Raw genomic sequence first — 20,817 nt, forward strand, 5'->3', positions numbered from 1 at the left:
CATCCAACAATGGATCTCTAAGGATGGAATCTGAAGTCTAATTTCCAGGAAGGAAAGAACTCATTGTGTGTCCCACCATCTTGCCCAGAACTACCTGATGAAAGCCACTTGTAGAAACGCAGTTTGTCCAAAGACTGCAGAACCTGAGAACCCTGTGATTTGAATTAAATGCTTTATTTAATCTCACTTGTATTTCACAGTGAAATGGATGTATTCTTCGAAATGGATGTATTCTTTGGGTTTTGTCCTTACTATAACTCAACAGTGGATTAGAGCGATAGCACAGTGGGTAGGGTGTTTGCCTTGCACGTGACCAAACCAGCCAACCTGAGTTTGATTCCTCAGCCCCTCTCGGAGAGTCCAGCAAGCTACCGAGAGTATCTCACCCACAAGGCAAAGCCTGGCAAGCTACCAGTGGCATATTCGATATGCCAAACACAGTAACAACAAGTCTCACGGTGGAGATGTTACTGGAACCCGCTCGAGCAAATTGATGAACAGCTGGAGAATAGTGCCACAGTGCTGTAACTCAACAGTATTCTCTATCCCTTTAGAATATTTTATCTCCCCGAGTTAATGAACTGAATTAGTAAATGCAAAGAGATTTGCAGTGTCTGGCATTTTATCTCCTCTGAGGAAATCTTACTATCTAGTCACCATCTATTTCATACTGAAATAAAGATTCCTGAATGTGATTAGTATTTATCCATATAGCACAGCGGGTAGGGTGTTTGCCTTGCACACAGGGACCCGGGTTCAATTCCTCCGCCCCTCTCAGAGAGCCTGGCAAGCTACCAAGAGTATCTCACCTGCACGTCAAAAATTCAATATGCCAAAACAGTAACAAGTCGTCTCACGATGGAGATGTTACTGGGCCTGCTCAAGCAGACCAGTGAACAATGGACAGTGCTACAGTGCATTGCTACTCTAAAACTTTACTTACCAGTTACAAGTCTATAAAGACAAGTCTGATTATTGCTCATTTTCTCATTTAAGAACATACCACAAACTAAAAATTCAAGATAATCTGAGCACTGTTTAATATTAGTTAACAAGGAGAATGATCATTTTGCAGTTCTGTTATTTAGAAAAATACTGGGAAGAACTTAATTTCCATATTCATTATGATATATTTTACCAGCCTATAAATACTCCACGTGAAGCTTTTGAACTTCACTAGCATGGAAACTTTATACTTACATGCCTTTGCAAATATTTCATATATGTTATGAATATCTGAAAGGAAAACTAAGATTTTTGATAGCTTTACAGATGAATAAATATTCTAATATTGTTTTTTTACAGAGATTACTCAATCTATATCATGTCTAAGAGTCTTCAACCCAAAACCTTAATAACTTTAGTTTGCTGACATTTTGAAAGTAAAATTAATATTTGGATTTTTTTTAATTCCATAAATGTCATGGGAATTTTATCATATTTCAATCCTTGCTGAATATGTAATTCCCATAGTGCCCATTAATGGCCATCTGTGTAAGGTAATATGTATTTGGGATGAAACTGATTATGGCTAAACACTCTTGTGTTATGATCAGGAAAAGCACGCAAAGTTCAAATCTCTTTTTCTTATGATCCTTCTGCAGCTGAAGATATTCATTTTCAGAGGCAGAACAGCCAATCACTCAAGATTCTAATCTCATGATAAATGACAACAGAGTCAAGGAAAAGGAGGCTGCAAACCTTCTCCACTATCTCTAGTAAATATTGTGCTCAAGCTCCTAGAATGAAAGGAACTAATCTTTGGAACAAGTTTTTTTCATTGAAGGCATTAATGTAGAACTGCTGCAATTTTGGTGAATATTTCGAAGTGTGTCATTTTATCATTTTTAGAAATAACCTATACCACAGTCATGAACATCCTCCAAGCTACCCTACTTCTAACTTTTTCAGCATGTATGCTGATAGTCAAACCTCTTTGGCTCTTTATATTATGAATTTTATTATATACATACCACTGTATCACTGTCATCCCGTTATTCATCGATTTACTAGAGTGAGCGCCAGTAACGTCTCCATTCATCCCAGCCCTGAGATCTTAGCAGCCTCTCCTTACTCGTCTTTCCCAACACTGCCTTATTGGAGGCTCTTTCAGGGTCAGGGGAATGAGTCTTGTTATTGTTACTGTTTTTGGCATATCGAATATGATATTCAATATATATACATATAATGAATATATATAGTTGTGTGGGTGACAGGGTTACAGTAGTGTTCAGTTGTGTGGTTTGAAAGTTGTTTCCTTTTATTTTTGCAAAACCAATCTCCATTAAATATGACAATCTCCCCAGTGCTGTCACTATTTTTAAGATTAGTACATGATGAGGTGGGGGTGTGGGGACTGAAGAAATTGTATACTGTGGAGGGTGCTTGCATTGCATGCAACAGCCCTGAATTTGATCCCTGGCACCACATAGTGTTCCCTGAGTCTTGCTAGAAGTAGTCTCTGAGCACAGGGCTAGGAGTAAACCCTAAGCACTTTCAAGTATGACCCCCACCCCCTCCAAAAAAGATTAGTACATGATAATGCATATCTGCGGGCTTCCTAGACCCAGATCTCCCAAAAGACTAGATATAGAAATTACACAGATATTCTTGCTTATAGTTATCTAATTAATGTATTCACATATTGGTTCTAGTTATACTACAGTTTTATGGAATATATTCTAAAAATAAAACTTTTTGGTGTCATAAATTTTGAAAACTTTAATTCTTAAACTATGCCCAAGATCATTTTAAAATCTTATTATGTGTTCTAGAGAATATTTAGAATTTAAACAGAGCTCTATCCTGATATTTCCTGAGAGGTCGACCAGGATACTTTAGTTACATAAACTGTTTTAACTGGAAGAAATATTAATAAAATTATTCTCACTGAAATGCAAGAAATTGTGATGGTGACATTGATGATGCGGAACTGTTCTTTATTTTCATTGTAACTCCTTGATGAAAATTATTATGACATTTTGAATCTGCTTCTCATTAATGAAAATAAAATAATACTACCTGCATAAAGAAGGAAATTTGTCTTCCTTACTTATAAACTCAGATGTCACACATTAAATGTTTCTAATAAATATATAGATTATTTGGAATAAATTGAAATAAAATTATCTAAAAATTATCTAGAATACAGCAGTATAACATTTTGAACATTATATGCTTCAAAGATAACAGCAGTATAACATTAGAATATTTTCTTCCTATTTTTGTCATTTATACACTCAAAAAGCATACTGAATGCTGTCTGTCAGATAGTTTTGGAGATACATTGTCGTTGTCGCTGTCCTCCAGTTGTTCATCGATTTACTCAAGCGGGCCCAGTAACGTCTCCATCGTGAGACTTGTTACTGTGTTTGGCATATCAAATACACCACGGGTAGCTTGCCAGGCTCAGCCGTGTGGGCGAGATACTCTCGGTAGCTTGCCGGGCTCTCCGAGAGGGGCGGAGGAATCGAACTCGGGTCGGCCATGTTGGCTGCATGCAAGGCAAACGCCCTACCTGCTGTGCTATTGCTCCAGCCCAGAGATACATTATAAAAACATATAAGACATGGTCCTATCTCTTGAACCAAACAACTAGACTAATATATTTAAAAAGCTAATCTTTATATATATATATATGGGCTGGAGTGATAGCACAGCGGGTAGGGCGTTTGCCTTGCACGCAGCCAACATGGCCGACCCGAGTTCGATTCCTCCGCCCCTCTCGGAGAGCCCGGCAAGCTACCGAGAGTATTCGATATGCCAGACACAGTAACAATAAAGTCTCCAATGGAGACGTTACTGGGCCCACTCGAGCAAATCGATGATCAACGGGAGGGCCTTTTTAATCTTTATATAGTAAATGAAGATTTGTAAAGATGAGCAGATTTTGTCACACAGGAAAGAAGACTTGCTTTCAAAGCAAATGAAAGCAGTTAGGGAGCAGTACCTTTTTTTATGTTCAAAAATTATTTTAAAAATTATTTTAATTTAATTTTATTTTTATAATGTAGTTCACAATATTTGATTACATTTAATATTTGAACAACCAATCCCACCACCATTACACCTTCCCACCACCATATTTTGAATGTTTCCATCCCAAATCCCAACCCCTGCCCCAAAGCAAAATCAAATAATTTATTTTGTATTGTTTGTAGGAGCAGTAACTTTTGAGGTCGCCTTAGGATGGAGTAAATTTCACCAGGCAAGGAGATGAACAATACATGTTCATGCATATAATACAAATATAGTAAGGCATAGGACCACCCAGACATTTGTAAGCACTGTGGAAGGCCCAATGACTGGTTAATATAGGATCCATCCAACCCCCTTATGCTTTGCTCTCTCCACTGAGAGAGATTGCTTAAGCTAAATATAGATAGTGGAGGATGGCCCTGCAGTAGAGTTGGCCACAATTTGCAGTATGCTGATGATTTGTTGAAACAATTTTTCTTTTTCACAAATAAGAAATGGATCGCTGTCACTGTAAATCACTGTCCTCCCGTTGTTCATCAATTTGCCTGAGCAGGCACCAGTAACATCTCCATTGTGAGACTTGTTGTTACTGTTTTTGGCATATTGAATACACCACAGGGAGCTTGCCAGTCTCTGCCATGCGGGCGGGATACTCTCGGTAGCTTGCCAGGCTCTCCAAGAGGGACAGAGGAATCGAACCGAGGTAGGCCACATGCAAGACAAACGCCCTTCCCACTGTGCTATAGCTCTAGCCCAAGAAATGTATATCTTTGGTAATACCTCTTTTTATCCTTCTCTTTACTGTGGCTGATAGGATTACAGCCAGGATGGCCTCCTTGAGACAGTGATATCTGGAGAATTAGTTGGGATATTATTGAGGCACTAGTGAAATGTCCACAATAACCTACCTTAATAAGATGAGACTAAATCTTTATGTCTTGTTATTCAGAATATTCTATTATATTCTGAAAACAATTTGGCATATGCCTGAAAGACATACATATGTGTGTGCAATCCTTATGAAAGCAGACACACATTCTTACATATTTGCTTATAAATTTTATTTTACTTTCCCTGCCTACCATGATGGGAACTAATTCTTTACCTCTATTTTAGTGAAAAAGTAAACATTTTAATGTTAGATGATAAATAGAAAATGAGATTCTTTCTTTGTTCTCATCAACCCTCACACTACCCTCACAACTCAGTTTCCCTCATATCTATTTAGTCCTTGTCAACCTTAAATTAAAAATGAAGAGGGAGGGGGAAATTAAGACGGAAGATCACTGTTGAAGTGAATTATCCTAGAGTTTTAATTACCCTGGTTTGTAGAGCACTGTTGGGACGAGAACCCAGCTGGTTGGTGGCAAGGCTTGGTCAGATGATGGAAATGAAGGTTTCAATCTTAGTTCATCACTGCACTCCTATGTAATTAGTACCAAGAACCTTGTCCTTTTGGCAAGCCAAGTTTCCCTAACAGCCAACAGATTATTCTCGTTTTTCCTCCATGGATGAGATGAGGATAGCAACCATTCTTCTGGATGGTGGGAGGTCAGAACAGCTTTGTGTAGAGCATATTGGTTATGTTCAGTCTTGTGTGAAAGATTCCATGTAATGAACAAGACATCTTTAGTGGACTCTGACCTTCATACACAAACACAAATGTGGACCAATGTGAAACACTCAACCTGTTCTTTCTTTCCAAGACCAAAGCTATGGCCCTGTTTATCACTCTCCTTGGTCACGGTCACGGTTCTCCCGTTGTTCATCGATTTGCTCGAGCGGGCCCAGTAATGTCTACATTGGAGACTTTGTTGTTACTGTGTTTGGCATATTGAGTACATCACGGGTAGCTTGCCAGGCTCTGCCGTGCGGGCGAGATACTCTCGGTAGCTTGCCGGGCTCTCCGAGAGGGGCGGAGGAATCGAACTCGGGTTGGCCATGTTGGCTGCGTGCAAGGCAAACACCCTACCTGCTGTGCTATCGCTCCAGCCCATCGCTCTCCTTATCTTTTATAATTATATTATGCATATACATTTCCTGGCACTGCATCAAATTATAATGTAATGTATCAGCAGATATCCTTACTCTGTTTTCAAAGTAGGTCAGCGACATTATTTCATCACTGTCGTCACCTTCCATAGCTTTTGATTTTGTTTGGAGTCCGCTTCTTTTTAAGTGATTTTGACCTCCCCTCTCTATATTTGTGTTTGTGTATGTGTGTATGTATGCATGTATGTAGAATTAGATCCCTTCTTTATTGATAAATAGGTCACTCGTGGACCATCAGTCTCATGCCAAAAGGACTAGATGAAAGTCAGGGAACTATGAAAGAGAGAAGTCAATGGAATCATTGGAATTTACATCAAAGTCCTTGAATTATTTAGTTTCTGATTATAAAATAAATGCGTAATTTGTTTTTTGTGTGTGCTTAGAGAATCTAAACTGACTTTTAGAATATTTGCCTCTTCTTTTTCCCAGAATCTTCAACTACTTGGAGCTACGGCCATTGAGGATAAATTACAAGACCAAGTGCCTGAAACAATAGAAACCCTTATGAAAGCAGACATCAAAATCTGGATCCTGACAGGAGACAAACAAGAAACTGCCATTAACATTGGTAATGTGCTAAAACAAACTACAAATCGTGACACTTTTTATGGGGTTGGTACATTTTTGAAGATAGATTTTAGGTAGTTTAGGATTTGTTAGACTGAGATATTTTTATTTATCATATGATTGGACTTAGCTGTTCACTCAATTCCAGTGCCATTTTTGCATTTCCAGTAGCTTCCGTCCACTCAGGAAAGATGTAGATTTTCTCTGTTTCAGAGTTCTGAGGGACAAATATCAGTGTCCAAAAGATGAAGGAGATTGTTTGCCCATCACAGACCTTTTAGAGCTTAACTGTAAGTAAAATAGAAGAAAACACCTGCCTAGGAATAAAACCCAAGGCAGACAAGAAAAAAGCAGTTATTTATCTACTGAATATGTTTGCTGTAGTTAAATTATTTTAATATGTTATCAATTTTCACGTGTGAGGACTGGGAGCCTGATGAGGTTGAGGTGCCCATTTTAGATAGCACTGGAGTTAAGAGGCTGCAGTTTAGGAAAGAGATCTGAATGGAGATATACATTCAGCAAGGTCCAGCTTGCGCATAGTCTTTAAGTCCAGGGCACGGAAATAGATAGCAAAAGGAGTGCCTAGAGCTGGAATAGTTTTCGGTGTGATTGATTTCAAAATGAACCCCGTTAGCAAAGTTGCCTGATTTCTCCTGTCAAGTTAGCTGGGAATAGGGGCCGAGTAGGGGAGTAGAGTTGTATGTAACCTGCAGGGAAATTGGCCACCAGCAGGAATGGCAGAGCAGGACTAGACAAGAGAACGGAGGGCGTGTTAATTCTGGGGTTGCAGGGATCAGTGAAAATAGCAGTGGTCCAAGATGTTGTCAGGCTTCCTGAACAATTCCTAGGTTTTGAAACTACCCTTAGGACATCCTCTGCTCTTCATATTGGCCATCAGAAGGATACATTTGTTTGTTTGTAAGACATTTAGAATCATTACCACCTTCTCTTTCCATGCTTGTTTATTGATACAGTCTCATTATACCCAATGTTTCCCTGATATCCATTTAGAAAAGTCTTTCTTAAATTTCCTGCAGATCTGGAAAATGACAATCTTCGATCAATCTTACTAAACAGATGCCATATAAGTGAAACTTAAGTAAACGTGATGATAGTATCCCTATAGCATCTTCACCTCTTATTTTCAGAGAAGTTAATTATATCAATTAATTTACTATATGTTCATTTACTAGGACACTCCTGTAAACTCTTAAAGAAGAACATGGGAATGATTGTCATAAATGAAGGCTCTCTTGATGTAAGTGAAAGTATCTTTTTGGGAAAACTAATGTTTAATGATAATCATCTTGTAGTATTTTATTTTTCACTCCAGAAGCTATGAAAAAAATTTAATCTTTCCTAAGTTAAACGATGCTTTATTAATTACTACTCTGCCAAAACATAATTTACAATGTTTTGAACCACATTGATGTAAATAGATTCCAGCTTTGCATCTGTGACTGCTAAAAAAATTGCTTAATGTTCTGAGACCAAAAGACTGCTTTACGAAAAGCATTATGTCAGAAAGTTGCTAAGAGACAACTTGGTCCTATCTATCAATATTTTGTAGATTGAGCATTTCATATCTGCATTCCCTTTCAAGATTTCATAGGTTTCAAATATATTATTAGATAATAAAAAATACTTATTTCTAGTAGGAAACTTTAATGTCCTGATATGTGCGCTAAAGTGGGCTATTCCTAGGATATAATTTTTTTTCCTGGCTGTGATCACAAGAAGTTATATTTGGGGAAAGGAACAAGGATTTGCTCAGAGTACAGGGTAAATTAGAAGTTAACAGCAACAAAAAAAAAATAATGTAGGTCAAATAACCTGCATATATTAAAGTAAAGGTGACTATTTGTAATTTAAGGTGGAAGACAAAACAGGAGGGGTGCTTGTACAACTGCTTGAAATAGTCATTGTGTGAAAACAAACCCTTAGACTCTGACAAGAGAACAACAGATGCTCAAATGCAGTGGGGAGTGGTAGGGAAGAATCCTCCAAGCAATGGGAATATTGGTATGTTGTTGGAATATTGTTGGTAGACTAGGTGCTCCTGGAGCATATATACACACTTTATAAACTAACGTTACACCAATAGATTAATTTTGTAGAAGGAAAAGCAGGTTATTGTGATGTGGAAAGCAAAGAGATCCTGTTAACTGGGGATGATGTAGAAAAGGATGATGAGTAGACAAATGTTTAAAAGCTAGTTTATAGAAGAGAAATTATGCATACGTTTTCTATTTTACATTTTAAATTAGACTGGTAGTCTCTTAATTATTTGTCCCCCAAACAATCCTTGTGTTGGTTTTTCTTTCTTGTGAAATCTTTGAGCAACTTGTAACCTAATTTCTAACTTTACCGCTATGAAACTTGTCAATGCTTATAATCATTGGGGAATTGCTTTTTTGTGAGCCAAACATTAATCCTAAAAAAACAAAAATAAAAGTCACCTTGGGATTGAATGACTTTCCTTTTTAATTCATGCACTTACTATACCCCTGCAAGTTCTGAGAACATGCTCTTGAATAAGAACACCATAGACTCTGCCCCCTTAGAGTTGAAATTTGTCTCCATAATCAACTTCATATATAGGCATTGCACGTTATAATTTCCAAGCAACTATGTTGTGAAACATTATGACTAATGAAGCCTTACTTTCCAAAAGCTTACAAATAATCAGGGAAGGAAAATGGTATAAACATACATAAATAAACTTGATAGTTTGCTATGAAAATGTTGTGAAGATTAGGGAAATATTTATAAACTAAGTGGCCTTCAAGGCAAATAATTGAGCAAGAGAGAAGTACTTGAAGCAGAAAGTCATTGCAAATGTGCCCAAGATATAACTTTTAAAGTGTTTTTATTTCAAAAAAATATTAACGTAATGTTAAATCCAAAAGGTACTAACCAGGGAAAGTACAGATAGTCAAAAGTCAGTCTCTCATCCTTACCCCAAGCTGCCTCATTTCCCCAGGATGGTTGTTAGTGCCAGTCCTGTATGTTTGTTCCTATCTATGATGCCCTGTCTTAAAGATAGCTGTGCATGTTTTTAAATGAAACATTGAAATAAAACACAAATCACAGCCTACAAATCACAGGTCCATGTATTTGATGCTTTGCTTGATGCTCAGTGTTTCTTAGCAGTTTTTCTATAATTATGTATATGATGTTACATATATATATATATATTGGTTTGGGTCCATGTAGACTGTTCTCAGGGCTTACTCCTCGCTCTGCGCTCTTGGATCATTCCTGGAGGTGCTCAGGGAACTATATGGGATGCCAAGGATAAAACCCTGTTTGGTTGCATGCAAGACAAGCACCTCACCCGACTATCTATCATTCTGGCCCCTAATTAATATGTTTAATTCTGATGCAGTATTTATAAGATACCTATAAAAAACTAACCAGGGAATTTAATTCTGGAAAGGTCAGAAAGGTAATCCTACATTAGTGATGGAAAGTTGGACCAAGTTAGAAAATTTATCTTAAGAGGCAAAGAAAACCAGCCACTTTATCAACCTCTGAAGAAGGGTATGTTAGAAACTACTATACATGGGCAAGTTTGGAAGAATGGGGAGGTTTGGAGTATAGACAAAGGACCAAGATGAGAGTTGGGTGAAAGGAAACTAGGCATGAAGGAAATACAGCATGAAGGAAATTCAGGGATAATTATCCCCTGGGGTCTGTGGAGAAGGAGCCATCAGGTGCTGGAGAACAGGGTCTCAGCCCCTCACAGCATTGCAGACACCAAAGTGGAAACATTCTCACAGTCCCTGGACTCTTGGGAGTTTCTCCATAAGGTGGATTCCATGTGATGCATGGTGTTTCCTGACATGTGAAGAAAATCAGAGCTAATTTTGTAATGTTGAAGCAAAGGTATGCCAAGTCCTGCTTGACTGGATATAGGCTCCTTTTATTTGGATTAGGTATTCACCTTAGAGTATTGCTTACTAGGGCATCCTCTCTTGCATCATCTTTCTGCCAACTCTTTATTAAACATGCTCTATAAGCATTTCCAGTCACTTGTGATATCAGTAGTCATCTCAAGAGAAAAAAGTAAGAATGCCATAAAAGCTGATCTATGTCTTTGGATGGAATTAGAGATTGTAAGTCTGAGTGAGAAGGAAAGGGATAGATACAGAATGATCTCTCTCATATATGGGACTGAAAGAAACTCATTGAGGTAGCAACAAAGGATCAAAGGCAACACGAGAAGAAAATTGATCCATAGAACTGAGATTTGGGGGATTGAAAGGGAGGAAGAGAGGGTTATTATGAACTTTGGAGGAGGAAGGTAGCTATACTGGTGATGGGTGTGCTGGTATAATTATGTATATATAAAATCATCATTAACATTATTATAAATCACTATACATCAATCAATAAATTTTTTTAAATATTCCATTCCAAGATAGTGACATATCATTTTGAAGTTTCCAAGATGAAAACTCCACAGTAACAACAAATGCTTGCAAGAGTGTGTGTCACAGGCAAAAAGCTTAGGACTCTTGAGGGTTATTTCATACTGTGATCACCTTTAGTTTCTCTAGAAGCTTCACCTGTCTCTACATAGTGCCTCAGTTTCTATATCTGGGTAGTGGCTCATTGTCTCCATCTCTGAAGTTTGAGTTAATTGATTGTAACTGACATTTACAGAGTAAATAGCTACAACCTATTCTAAGCTGTTAGGTCACTGTCAGGGTAGAAGACACAGGGAAACTATGGCTGAGTAGATGGACACTCATTTCTCTAGCCCCATGCCTCCAGGCATTTCCAGACAGCTGTCTGGAGAAGATTTTTCTGCTGGGGAGTTAAGTTTCAACTTAACTGATGTGACTGTTTGGGTCAGACCTGCTGCGTGCACTTATTTGCTTCTCAGCAGGAAGGAAAGCATCACTTTGTAGAGCTTCTTTAGAGTTTGTGTCACAAAAATCCACGGTTGAGATTTCAGGCCAATCGTTGAATTTGCTAGAATGTGGGTGGGTAAATCATTATTGTTTTATTGCCATGAGGAAAATCACTACACTGTGTGTTCAAACTAGGATGCTGATAGTAAATATAGGATTTGCATTTCTTTGGCACAAAGGATAACATTTAGATCATACATTTAAGAACATCCTATCTTTGGATGTTATAAGCTGGGAAAAAAATTAGGGGCTTATTTTTTGCCAAGTGACAATTTCAATGAATGTATAGAAATTATTCTGTAACATTACATGGTGTTTAAGATCACAGTTCTGCCCTGGGACACTAGGCAAATAGAAATAAAGTAGTTTCTCAGAGCTAGTTTTTCTGCCTAATATATGAGATTAAAGTTACTTGCTATTGACATAGAGTCGGTATGGTTAGTCATGATATCTTCTTAAAGACATAAAAAGTGACCATTTTTATTATCTAACTATATTACTGTACATCTTCAAGAAGTTTTCCCAGCATAGCAAATTCTAAATATAGGCCTCTTTTGCACAAGTGATAAATATCTATAAAATATTCCAATTTCCTGCCAAAATAATATTCCTAATACTGAATTTAAAGCTGTGAACTCGTAGAGATAAGCTGTCACATTTGACTCTTGTAATATTCTCACAAAAATCACAAATCATCCTGTTAATCGTCGATTGCCTCGAGCAGGCCCCAGTAACGTCTCCTTCATCCTAGCCCTGAAATTATATTCAAGGCTTTTTAGGAGAATGAGACCCATCATTGTTACTAGTATTTGGCATATTGGGGAGTTTGCCAGACTCTGCCGTGCAGGCAGGCTACATTCGGTAGCCTGCCAGTTTGTCCAAAGTAGGAGAGAGATAATAAAATGTCATAATAAGATGTCCGGGAGCTGGATTTTATAGTCTCTGAGTCTTGGCCGTTGATGGGATTACACGGCGCCAGGGGGCCAGTTGGTGGGTGTGACCCCTGCCTACTGGAATTTGGAGGATCTGGGTGGAGGATGCTTGGCCCAAATCTGAGTAGGCTTGGAGATCTCGGCCCTGGAACCCGCGTGACTTTGTCCCTCTGCCAGTACCTTCATGTGTGCAGAGAGTAGTCTCAGCATGGTGGTGGCTGGTCCTGAAGGTCTTTGGCTGCCGGAGCCCTGGTCGGGGCGGGGAGGAAAGCTCAACCCGCTCCCCTCCAAGGGGCCCCGGCGGCAAGGACATTCAGGCGCGGGGGCAGGAGACTGCACTGTTCTCATCCGGGAGCTGGTTTTTATAATATTGTAATATTCTAAGGAGAGAAAACTTTTTTCCCTAGGCATCATGAAAATAGAGAATTTTTCCCCATTTTCATTGAATGACCATAAAATACACAGTTACAAAGTTGTTTTTGATTGAGTTTCAGTCATGCAATGTTGCAACACTGCATGATTTCTAATTTTCTTGTTTTATGTTTCAATATAGTTATCATTCTTGAAAAATTAATGTCCCCTCTGCATCTTAAAACCTACTAAAGAAAAGGGACTTCACTACAATTGAAAATAGTTTACAAGACTTGCTAGATCTGACCTGGAAGCTGATGGACTTTCTGCCTCTGCTCCTTGCGCTTCCCTTACAGCATGAGCAGGAGCTTGCCAGCAGGGCTCTCGAGACAGAGCTCTATGTGTTCACTGAGCTGCCTGCCAGGAGACTGTCCAGGCAAGAGGGCAGGGTCAGCAAAGCAGTTTCGAGAAAACTTGATCACATGTATATATTACATGTGCATATATATGTGTGTGCATGCATATATACGTGTATATATACGTATATGTACATATATGCACACACACTGCCCACTGAATTTAAACTGCCTTATTAGGGTCTCTCACCATGCTATCATTTGAGACATTTTCTCAAGAACCTACAAAAGGAAATTCAAAATATTATAGTTCTTCACATAACATCACAGCAATGCTCAGAAATAATTGCCCAGACTTCCCAGAAATCCTTTCCACTTAGGCACCTAAAACCAAAGATTCTATTAGAGTCTCTTTAATTTCTTCGTGCCTTTGTCCTAGAGTTATTTTTCTTTTCTTTCAAGTTTACCTGTTAACACTAATATCTAAGATATGAACTAAAACCAGGGAATCTTCTACAGTGACCCAACTTTAGCTCCCAGTATCTAATTAGAATCTTTAAAATAGACTATAATTTCAGAAGGATTGGGTGTATTTTATAGTACAGAGTATGACTGTTACTTTATTCCACATCCATACCAACCCCATGAATCTCAGATCCCCAAGTAAATGGCCTGAGAAAGTCCTGCCCATTCCTTCTGATCGTCTGGACATGGTTTTATTAGAAAGTATTTGCTGCTATTGACTTTGGCATTCACATTTAGCCTGATACCCATTGATTGGGTCGGAGTGATAGCATAGTATGTAGGGCATCTGCCTGCAAGCAGCCGACCCGGGTTCAATTCCTCCGCCCCTCTCAGAGAGCCTGGCAAGCTACAGAGAGTATTCTGCCTACACAGCAAAGCCTGGCAAGCTACCCAGGATGTATTTGATATGCCAGAAACAGTAACAAGTCTCACAATGGAGACATTACTGGTGCCCACTCTAGCAAATCAATGAACAATTGGAGGACATGACGGTGTAGTGCTACCCAATAAGTGGGAAGCAATGTTTTAATTCCAGAGGGGGAATGCAGCTTTCTAACTTTCTATACAAAGGAAACTGTGAGGCCAGGGGCATAGTACAGTGGTTCAGGTGCATGCCCGGCATGTGCCTGACCTTGGTTTCACAATAAACACCACATGGTGATTCCAGCATTGTCAGGTGCAGCCTTGGAAGTCCCCAGCACCACTAAGTGGCCTGGGTGGCCCTAGCACTTCAGGGTCCAAGCAACATCGCATATTCAGACTCTTATGCCAAACCAATGGCCAGCCTGGTGCAGAATCACTGCTGGGGACCCCTATCCTTCCTGAGCACCACTTGAGATGCCAAAAACAGGTGGGGTGGCAGAGGCGAGGTGGGGTGGGATAGAGTACTGTATTATTCCAGCAAGATCGAATTTTCTACTTTTAGAATAATAAGAAAACCACTAGTTTTCATTAAATAAGTGCATTTTTTTTAAAAGGGTAGCTTTACCTCCAAGGCTGAACAATCCTACAACCCTTGCAGAAATCCTTTGATTCAAGATTAAGCAAATACATTCAAGACTAGTCCTTAGTTGCCAGCTACTCATAATAGTTAATACTAATAATGATCTCTCTGGTGGTGGTGTGTGGATTCAATAAGACAATGCCTTTTCAATACTTAGAAACACTGCCCAGTGCTCAGTAAGCACTTAACTGTAGGCCCTGATTTTCAGCTATATGGATGGGTCTTAAAGCATATGTGCCAAGTGAAATGAGTGGAGCAGAGAGAAACCAATACCATCATCTCACTTATTTAGAATTCTTTTTTAAAGAATGCTCTGAGGGGCTGGAGCAATAGCACAGTGGGTAGGGCATTTGTCTTGCACATGGCCGACAAGGGTTCAATTCCTAGCATCCCAAATGGTCCCCTGAGCACCGCCAGGAGTAATTCCTGAGTGCATGAGCCAGGAGTAACCCCTGTGCATCGCCGGGTGTGACCCAAAAAGAAAAAAAAAACGCATTGAGAAAGAGATCATATTTGTGATTATAGAAAGAGGAGTAAGAATTTGAAGTAGTCAAAAGAGACAGATTTCCAGTTATAAGATAAGTAATAATGACATCATATACTGTGTACTAACTGTAGTTAACACTGATATATAATCGTTACGCCATTATTAGATTAGATTCTAAGAGTCCTCAAGAAAAACTTTTTTGTTTTTATGTGAAACAATGGATGACTGTGAACTAAACTTACTGCGTTAGTCATTTCATGATATATGTAAGTTAAATTGTTAAGCCGTAGGCCTTAAACTTAAAAATATAAAAGGGAAATGTGAACAATTATAATTATCATGGTTGTTATTGTTATCATTTCTTTTAGCACCATTATTCCTAAAGGAGAGAGAGTTCCTTATTGCTGGCTGCTGCATGGGTGATTTTTAAACTGACTCCCATCTCACTGCTTAAATTTCTCTGCTTAATGTGAGAATATGACCCCAAGCCAAACTTAAGTTTGATTATGGATACCTTTATTTCCCCTCACTGATATATGTTACAGAAAACAGATTGTTAGCCACACTTAATATCAAGTTAACAAGCACAAGAATATATATTTTTCATCACCATGGTAAAGAAAGCCCTTTATAGGATTGCTCATTTTTTCAAGTTGGATTTGATTTTCTAACACCATGTAAGCTTCAAATCTAACTCACAGTGCATTTGTGACATAAATGGTGAAGTTGTCATCTGCACTCTTTTAAGTTTAACTTCAATGTATTACACACACAAACCTCACTGTTTTGGGAACCAGCCACTGCTGAATGACCTCTGAAAGAAATCCAGAATAAGCACGTTATTGAATTGACTCCAGAAAAGGAGGGGAAAAGAGAGAATTGGGGGCTACTTCAGATTTTGTCTTGATTTGTCCCATGAGCCTAATACAATACACTTTGTATTGCTTTGGAAAATGGTCTAGGCAAGTTTTAAACTATGCCGAGGTTTCCTCCACTGCCTGTGTTGGAATGTGTTGGAACTTAATATTGTGAATTTCTTCTTTTAAAAACAAATGTTTTATTTTTCCCATCTCCTTGTGTTGTAAATTTTCTTTCATGAAAAGCAAAACTGTTTCAGCTTTTTGAGGTGTAATTATTTTTTTAAGATCTCAGTTTAACTTTTAAGGTGTTAATAAATCCCTATCAGAAGCAAATAATGTATTTTTATAATTTCCCTTTTGCAGGATGATTGTGCAAATATACCTGGCACACTTCTTACTCCAAGTAGCTCTTGGAAAATAAAGCCAACTTCATCATATTTGAAAGAGTGGGTTAGTTAAAAACTGTAAACTTTATAAAAAATGAAAACCACCCATGAATAACTAATCTGTTCTCCTTTCCCCTGATTTAAGATGGTTTCTGCTACAAGCCACATTAGGTGGTTGAAAAAGTTGCATCAGACTCATTGTTTTATCTCATAAAAATTGAAACTGTTCCCAATTCTTAAACATATGTAGCTGTCTTTCTATGTAGAATCCTGAGTGAAGTTGTTCACAAAGTCAGTGAATGTCTCTTTAGAGAATGTCTTTCTTCCTCCTAGGTAAACTAACTCCCTCCCTCCCTTTCTCCTCCCTCCCTCTCCCTGCCTTCTTTCTCTTCCCCCTTCCCTCCCTCTCCTCCCTTCTCCTCTCTTCCTTCCTCCCTCTCCCCGACCGACCCACCCACCCGTCTCTTGTCTCTCTGGCTAAATGCCTGAACTCTTCAAGAGTTTCCTGAAACCTAGAATTACAGATAAATGCTTTTGAACCAGCCTGTCTCATTGCCACTCTGCCCACAGCTTGTTGTCATTTCTGAGGAAAACAGGAGATGCTTGAAGTTCTTTGCATCTGCTGCTCATATCTTTTGATGAATCAGTACAACCACAAGTTTTCTAGGAAACCTACTATGTGCCAGGTGTCACAGTGTACCTTAGCCTCGGCTCCGGCAGTGTATGTTCAGTTTTAGATAGAGACTTTGAGTTCACACAGCTCATGAGTGCAGGGTCCTGAATTTAAACCTAAATTGCTCTAGTTCAGTTCAATCTTTGTTCTTAAATAAACAGACTTCTGTACCCCCAGTAGTGGCAAAGTCAGTAGTAGCCACCCCTCATCCCCAGTAGTAGCAAAGTCTTGGTCACAGAAGAGAACATTCTGAAAGGCATCCTTTCCCACTTACAACCAGCACTATAAACACTTGGAGGAGGATACTCCTCTGAAAAATGGTGGTAATTGGGCCACTGAAATGTATGGAACTCAGGAAAGACCCTAGTCTTTGTTTCACTAATCTAACACTTGTACTGTAGCACTGTAGCACTGTCTTCTGATTGTTCATCTATTTGCTTGAGAGGGCACCAGTAACATCTCCATTGTGAGACTTGTTGTTACTGTTTTTGGCATATCGAATTCGCCATGGGGAGCTTGCCAGGCTCTGCCGTGTGGGTGGGATACTCTTGGTAGCGTGCCAGGCTCTCCGGGAGGGATGGAGGAATCAAACCTAGGTCGGCTACATGCAAGGCAAACGCACTATCCTCTGTGCTATCACTCCAACCCAATACTTGTACATTCACTTTTACTGAATGTCTATATAAAGTGACAGAAATGGTGTACCTTTTGGCTCTTTGACTGAGAAAATACAAAACATAATGATTCTTCTGTGTTCCTACATTAATTTCTTCAAACCACTAGGCAGATAGGTTTGAGCTTTCTTTGTGGTTCTCGTAACAATTTTTCACAGGCCCCAAATGCTACTTTCTCCAAACCGTTGATTTGGTAATTTGCTTATTTTCAGAAAACTGGTTGTATATTCTGAGCAGCCTCTTCCTGACTGAATGAAGGCAGTTCTAGAGACTGGCTGTCTGCCGGCCCAGCTCCCCAGAATGCTTCCTTCTGCATTTGAGTCATTGCCGCCCTGGAGAATATTTAATACCAAGTTCAAAATAAGTGTTTAGGAGGCTTTCAGTGGTGGTTTAAAATAATTACCATGAGGGCTTTGCTAAAAAACCTTTATCCACAAAAACTATCTAAATTATATAATTATATCCCCTACCTCGCTTTTCCTTCCTTTCCTTGGATTTATCTGTCTTTGTTATGTCCCCATTCCTTCCTAGGCTGAAACATAGACCTGCACCCAGACTCAACACTTTACAGCCTCTCTCTAGTGTCCCCTGAGACTCAAAACCTTACAAGGAGTTATTTGCCTGATGGAACCAATCATAATCCCAAATTTCTGCCCAGGATCCAGGAGCAATTTACCCATCGTTGCAACTTCCTCTTTTTACCTCCTTCCATTTTGTGACCCTTGCCCTTTCTCATATGGCATGACCCTACTGGGAGACTGGACCATTTCCTCAATTACAGTGTTTTATATCACACACTGAAAAACTCATATCTGTGTATCAAGGAAGCACTAAAAATTATTTTGGGTCTTTTTCTCTCCTCATTATATTTAGCAATATGTATTGATTAAATGCATTTGTTTGGCTGCCTTCCACCACTGTTTTTGGAGGGTTTCTTACATTAGCCAGGTATTTTTAACGATTTCACTCACTATTTACTCTTACCCATTTTGATGTGGTTCTATACAACTATATTTTTAACAGTTATGATTAGTGTCAGCTGGGAGTTTAGAAACATCAAATATCTTTGCTCATAAACTATGTCTGAGAGAGCTAGTGATTCTGGTTTGGATATTAAATAGATTATTTGAATATAAATATAGTTTCTCTCAACTCCTAGGTATGTGTGCTTTATGATTTCACTATGCCTGCAGTAGCTAAAAGAGTAGTTGAGATATGTGTTATATGAGGAGGGGTACACGGAATGTTCAGTGTTTCACTGAATCAGTAACACATTGTCGAAAAATAAATAATACCCAATGCTTTATCCATGTTGCTAGTAAGGGAGTCATAACTCATTCCGTAAGAACGTGCTAACTTTGTCCATACTTGGTATGGTCGTAATGCGTTATTAACAATGTTCTTGGTATGTTCTGTTAATTTGTAAGTGTATGGTGTGAACATTTGGAGAATGTGAAAGTAGAGAAAGAATGAAACATTATTTGGCCATAAATTTGTAAATTCTTCCTGTCTTAAATGATGATGAGGTAGGACTACAGTCCACAAAAACAGCTAATAAAATGTTTCAATTTAATATTCTTACATACATATATCCTCTTATTTGACATTTTAATTAGTGTATAGGTTTTAAAAGGAGACCCTTAGAAAAGTCAACCAAGGTTGTTTTTTTAATTCTTTAATGAGTATTTTTACTCCACCTTTAGAAACAATTAGTAACAGAAAATGTTGCATCAAAGATGTTATATTTACTTTCTAAAATGCCTGAAAAACAAGACCTAAGTGTTTTCTTTATTATTAGTTAAACCTGGTATTTATGAAGCCTTTGTTGTATGTAATGGTGTTTTATGTGGATTAAAGTAAACATATAAACATTTATATAATTATACATATGTATATATGTATAATTACATATGCAATTATGGGTTGGAGTGATAGCACAGCGGTAGGGCGTTCGCCTTACAAGCGGCCAACATGGCCGACCCGAGTTCGATTCCTCCACCCCTCTCAGAGAGCCCGGCAAGCTACCGAGAGTATTTGATATGCCAAACACAGTAACAGCAAAGTCTCCAATGGAGACATTACTGGGCCCGCTCGAGCAAATCGACGATCAACGGGAGGGCCTTTACCTTTACCTTTTATCTTATACATATGTATTTTGGGGTCATCCACAGCTGTACTCAGGTCCTACTCCTGGCTCTGCACTCAGAGATCACTTTTGGCTGGCTCAGGGAACCATGTGGGATGCTGAGAATTGAACCCACACAAGTTGGCCCTATGCAAGACAAATGCCATACCTACTGTAGTTCCTGTCGCTCAGGCCCTAATATGATTTTATATTCTTATGAAAATTTAAAGTCTTATATATATGTGTATATATATATCAGTACAAAAACATACCAACTGGAGAAATATTTAATTAAAGATATCTTTAGGCTAAGAGTTATATAAGGCTGGAAACAAATTAAGATTCATAGAAATATAGTTAGTTTAGTATATAAATGTGTCCTCCAACTATGTACCCAGAACTACTTATTTATGAGAAGAGGTAATTCTAGAATTGAGAAAACATCTTCCAAATATTACTAATCTGGTAGTAGAAAAAGAAGGTAGAGTTGAATATTAGCTACCTAAAATAGATCAAAATAAAGTCATCCTTGAGAAATTTCAAAAGGAACAACATTATCTTAATAACATATCACTTGGATTATACTAATGTGCAGCATGAAGTAGTTTGTGGATCATTCTTTCTTCATTGTTTGCTAGCACCACTATTAGATCTGGTATCAGAGGAAGGGAAAGAAATAATCATTTAAGGATGTCAATTTCTAGTCAAACACTGGTCATAGCCCTTCACAGAAAAAGGAGATGGCACATGTAGTCAACATGATAACCTGAAAAAGGTATTATGCCAGGATTTTTCTCTGTTTGGGGGCCACACCCAGCTGTGCTCAGGGCTTATTCCTGGCTTTGCATCAGGGATCTATCCTGACAGTTTTTGAGGACCATGTGGAATGCCGGGGATGAAACACCGGTTGGCCGTGTGCAAGACAA

At 38.6% G+C, this 20,817-nt stretch overlaps 1 protein-coding gene across 3 annotated transcripts in view; it reads left to right on the plus strand.

Annotated features, from left to right (window-relative positions):
• The window catches only part of ATP8A1 (ATPase phospholipid transporting 8A1), a 244,009-nt gene that overhangs the window by 125,862 nt on the left and 97,330 nt on the right, over positions 1-20,817 (plus strand). For all 3 annotated transcript variants that reach the window (XM_056125630.1, XM_056125629.1, XM_056125631.1), the window contains 2 exons: positions 6,460-6,598; positions 7,794-7,858. In XM_056125630.1, coding sequence (XP_055981605.1) covers positions 6,460-6,598; positions 7,794-7,858 — 204 coding nt within the window. The remainder of the gene's footprint in view (positions 1-6,459; positions 6,599-7,793; positions 7,859-20,817) is intronic.

The sequence above is a fragment of the Sorex fumeus genome, unplaced genomic scaffold, assembly GCF_029834395.1.
Source record: "Sorex fumeus unplaced genomic scaffold, SorFum_2.1 ptg000055l, whole genome shotgun sequence".
Lineage (NCBI taxonomy): Eukaryota > Metazoa > Chordata > Mammalia > Eulipotyphla > Soricidae > Sorex > Sorex fumeus.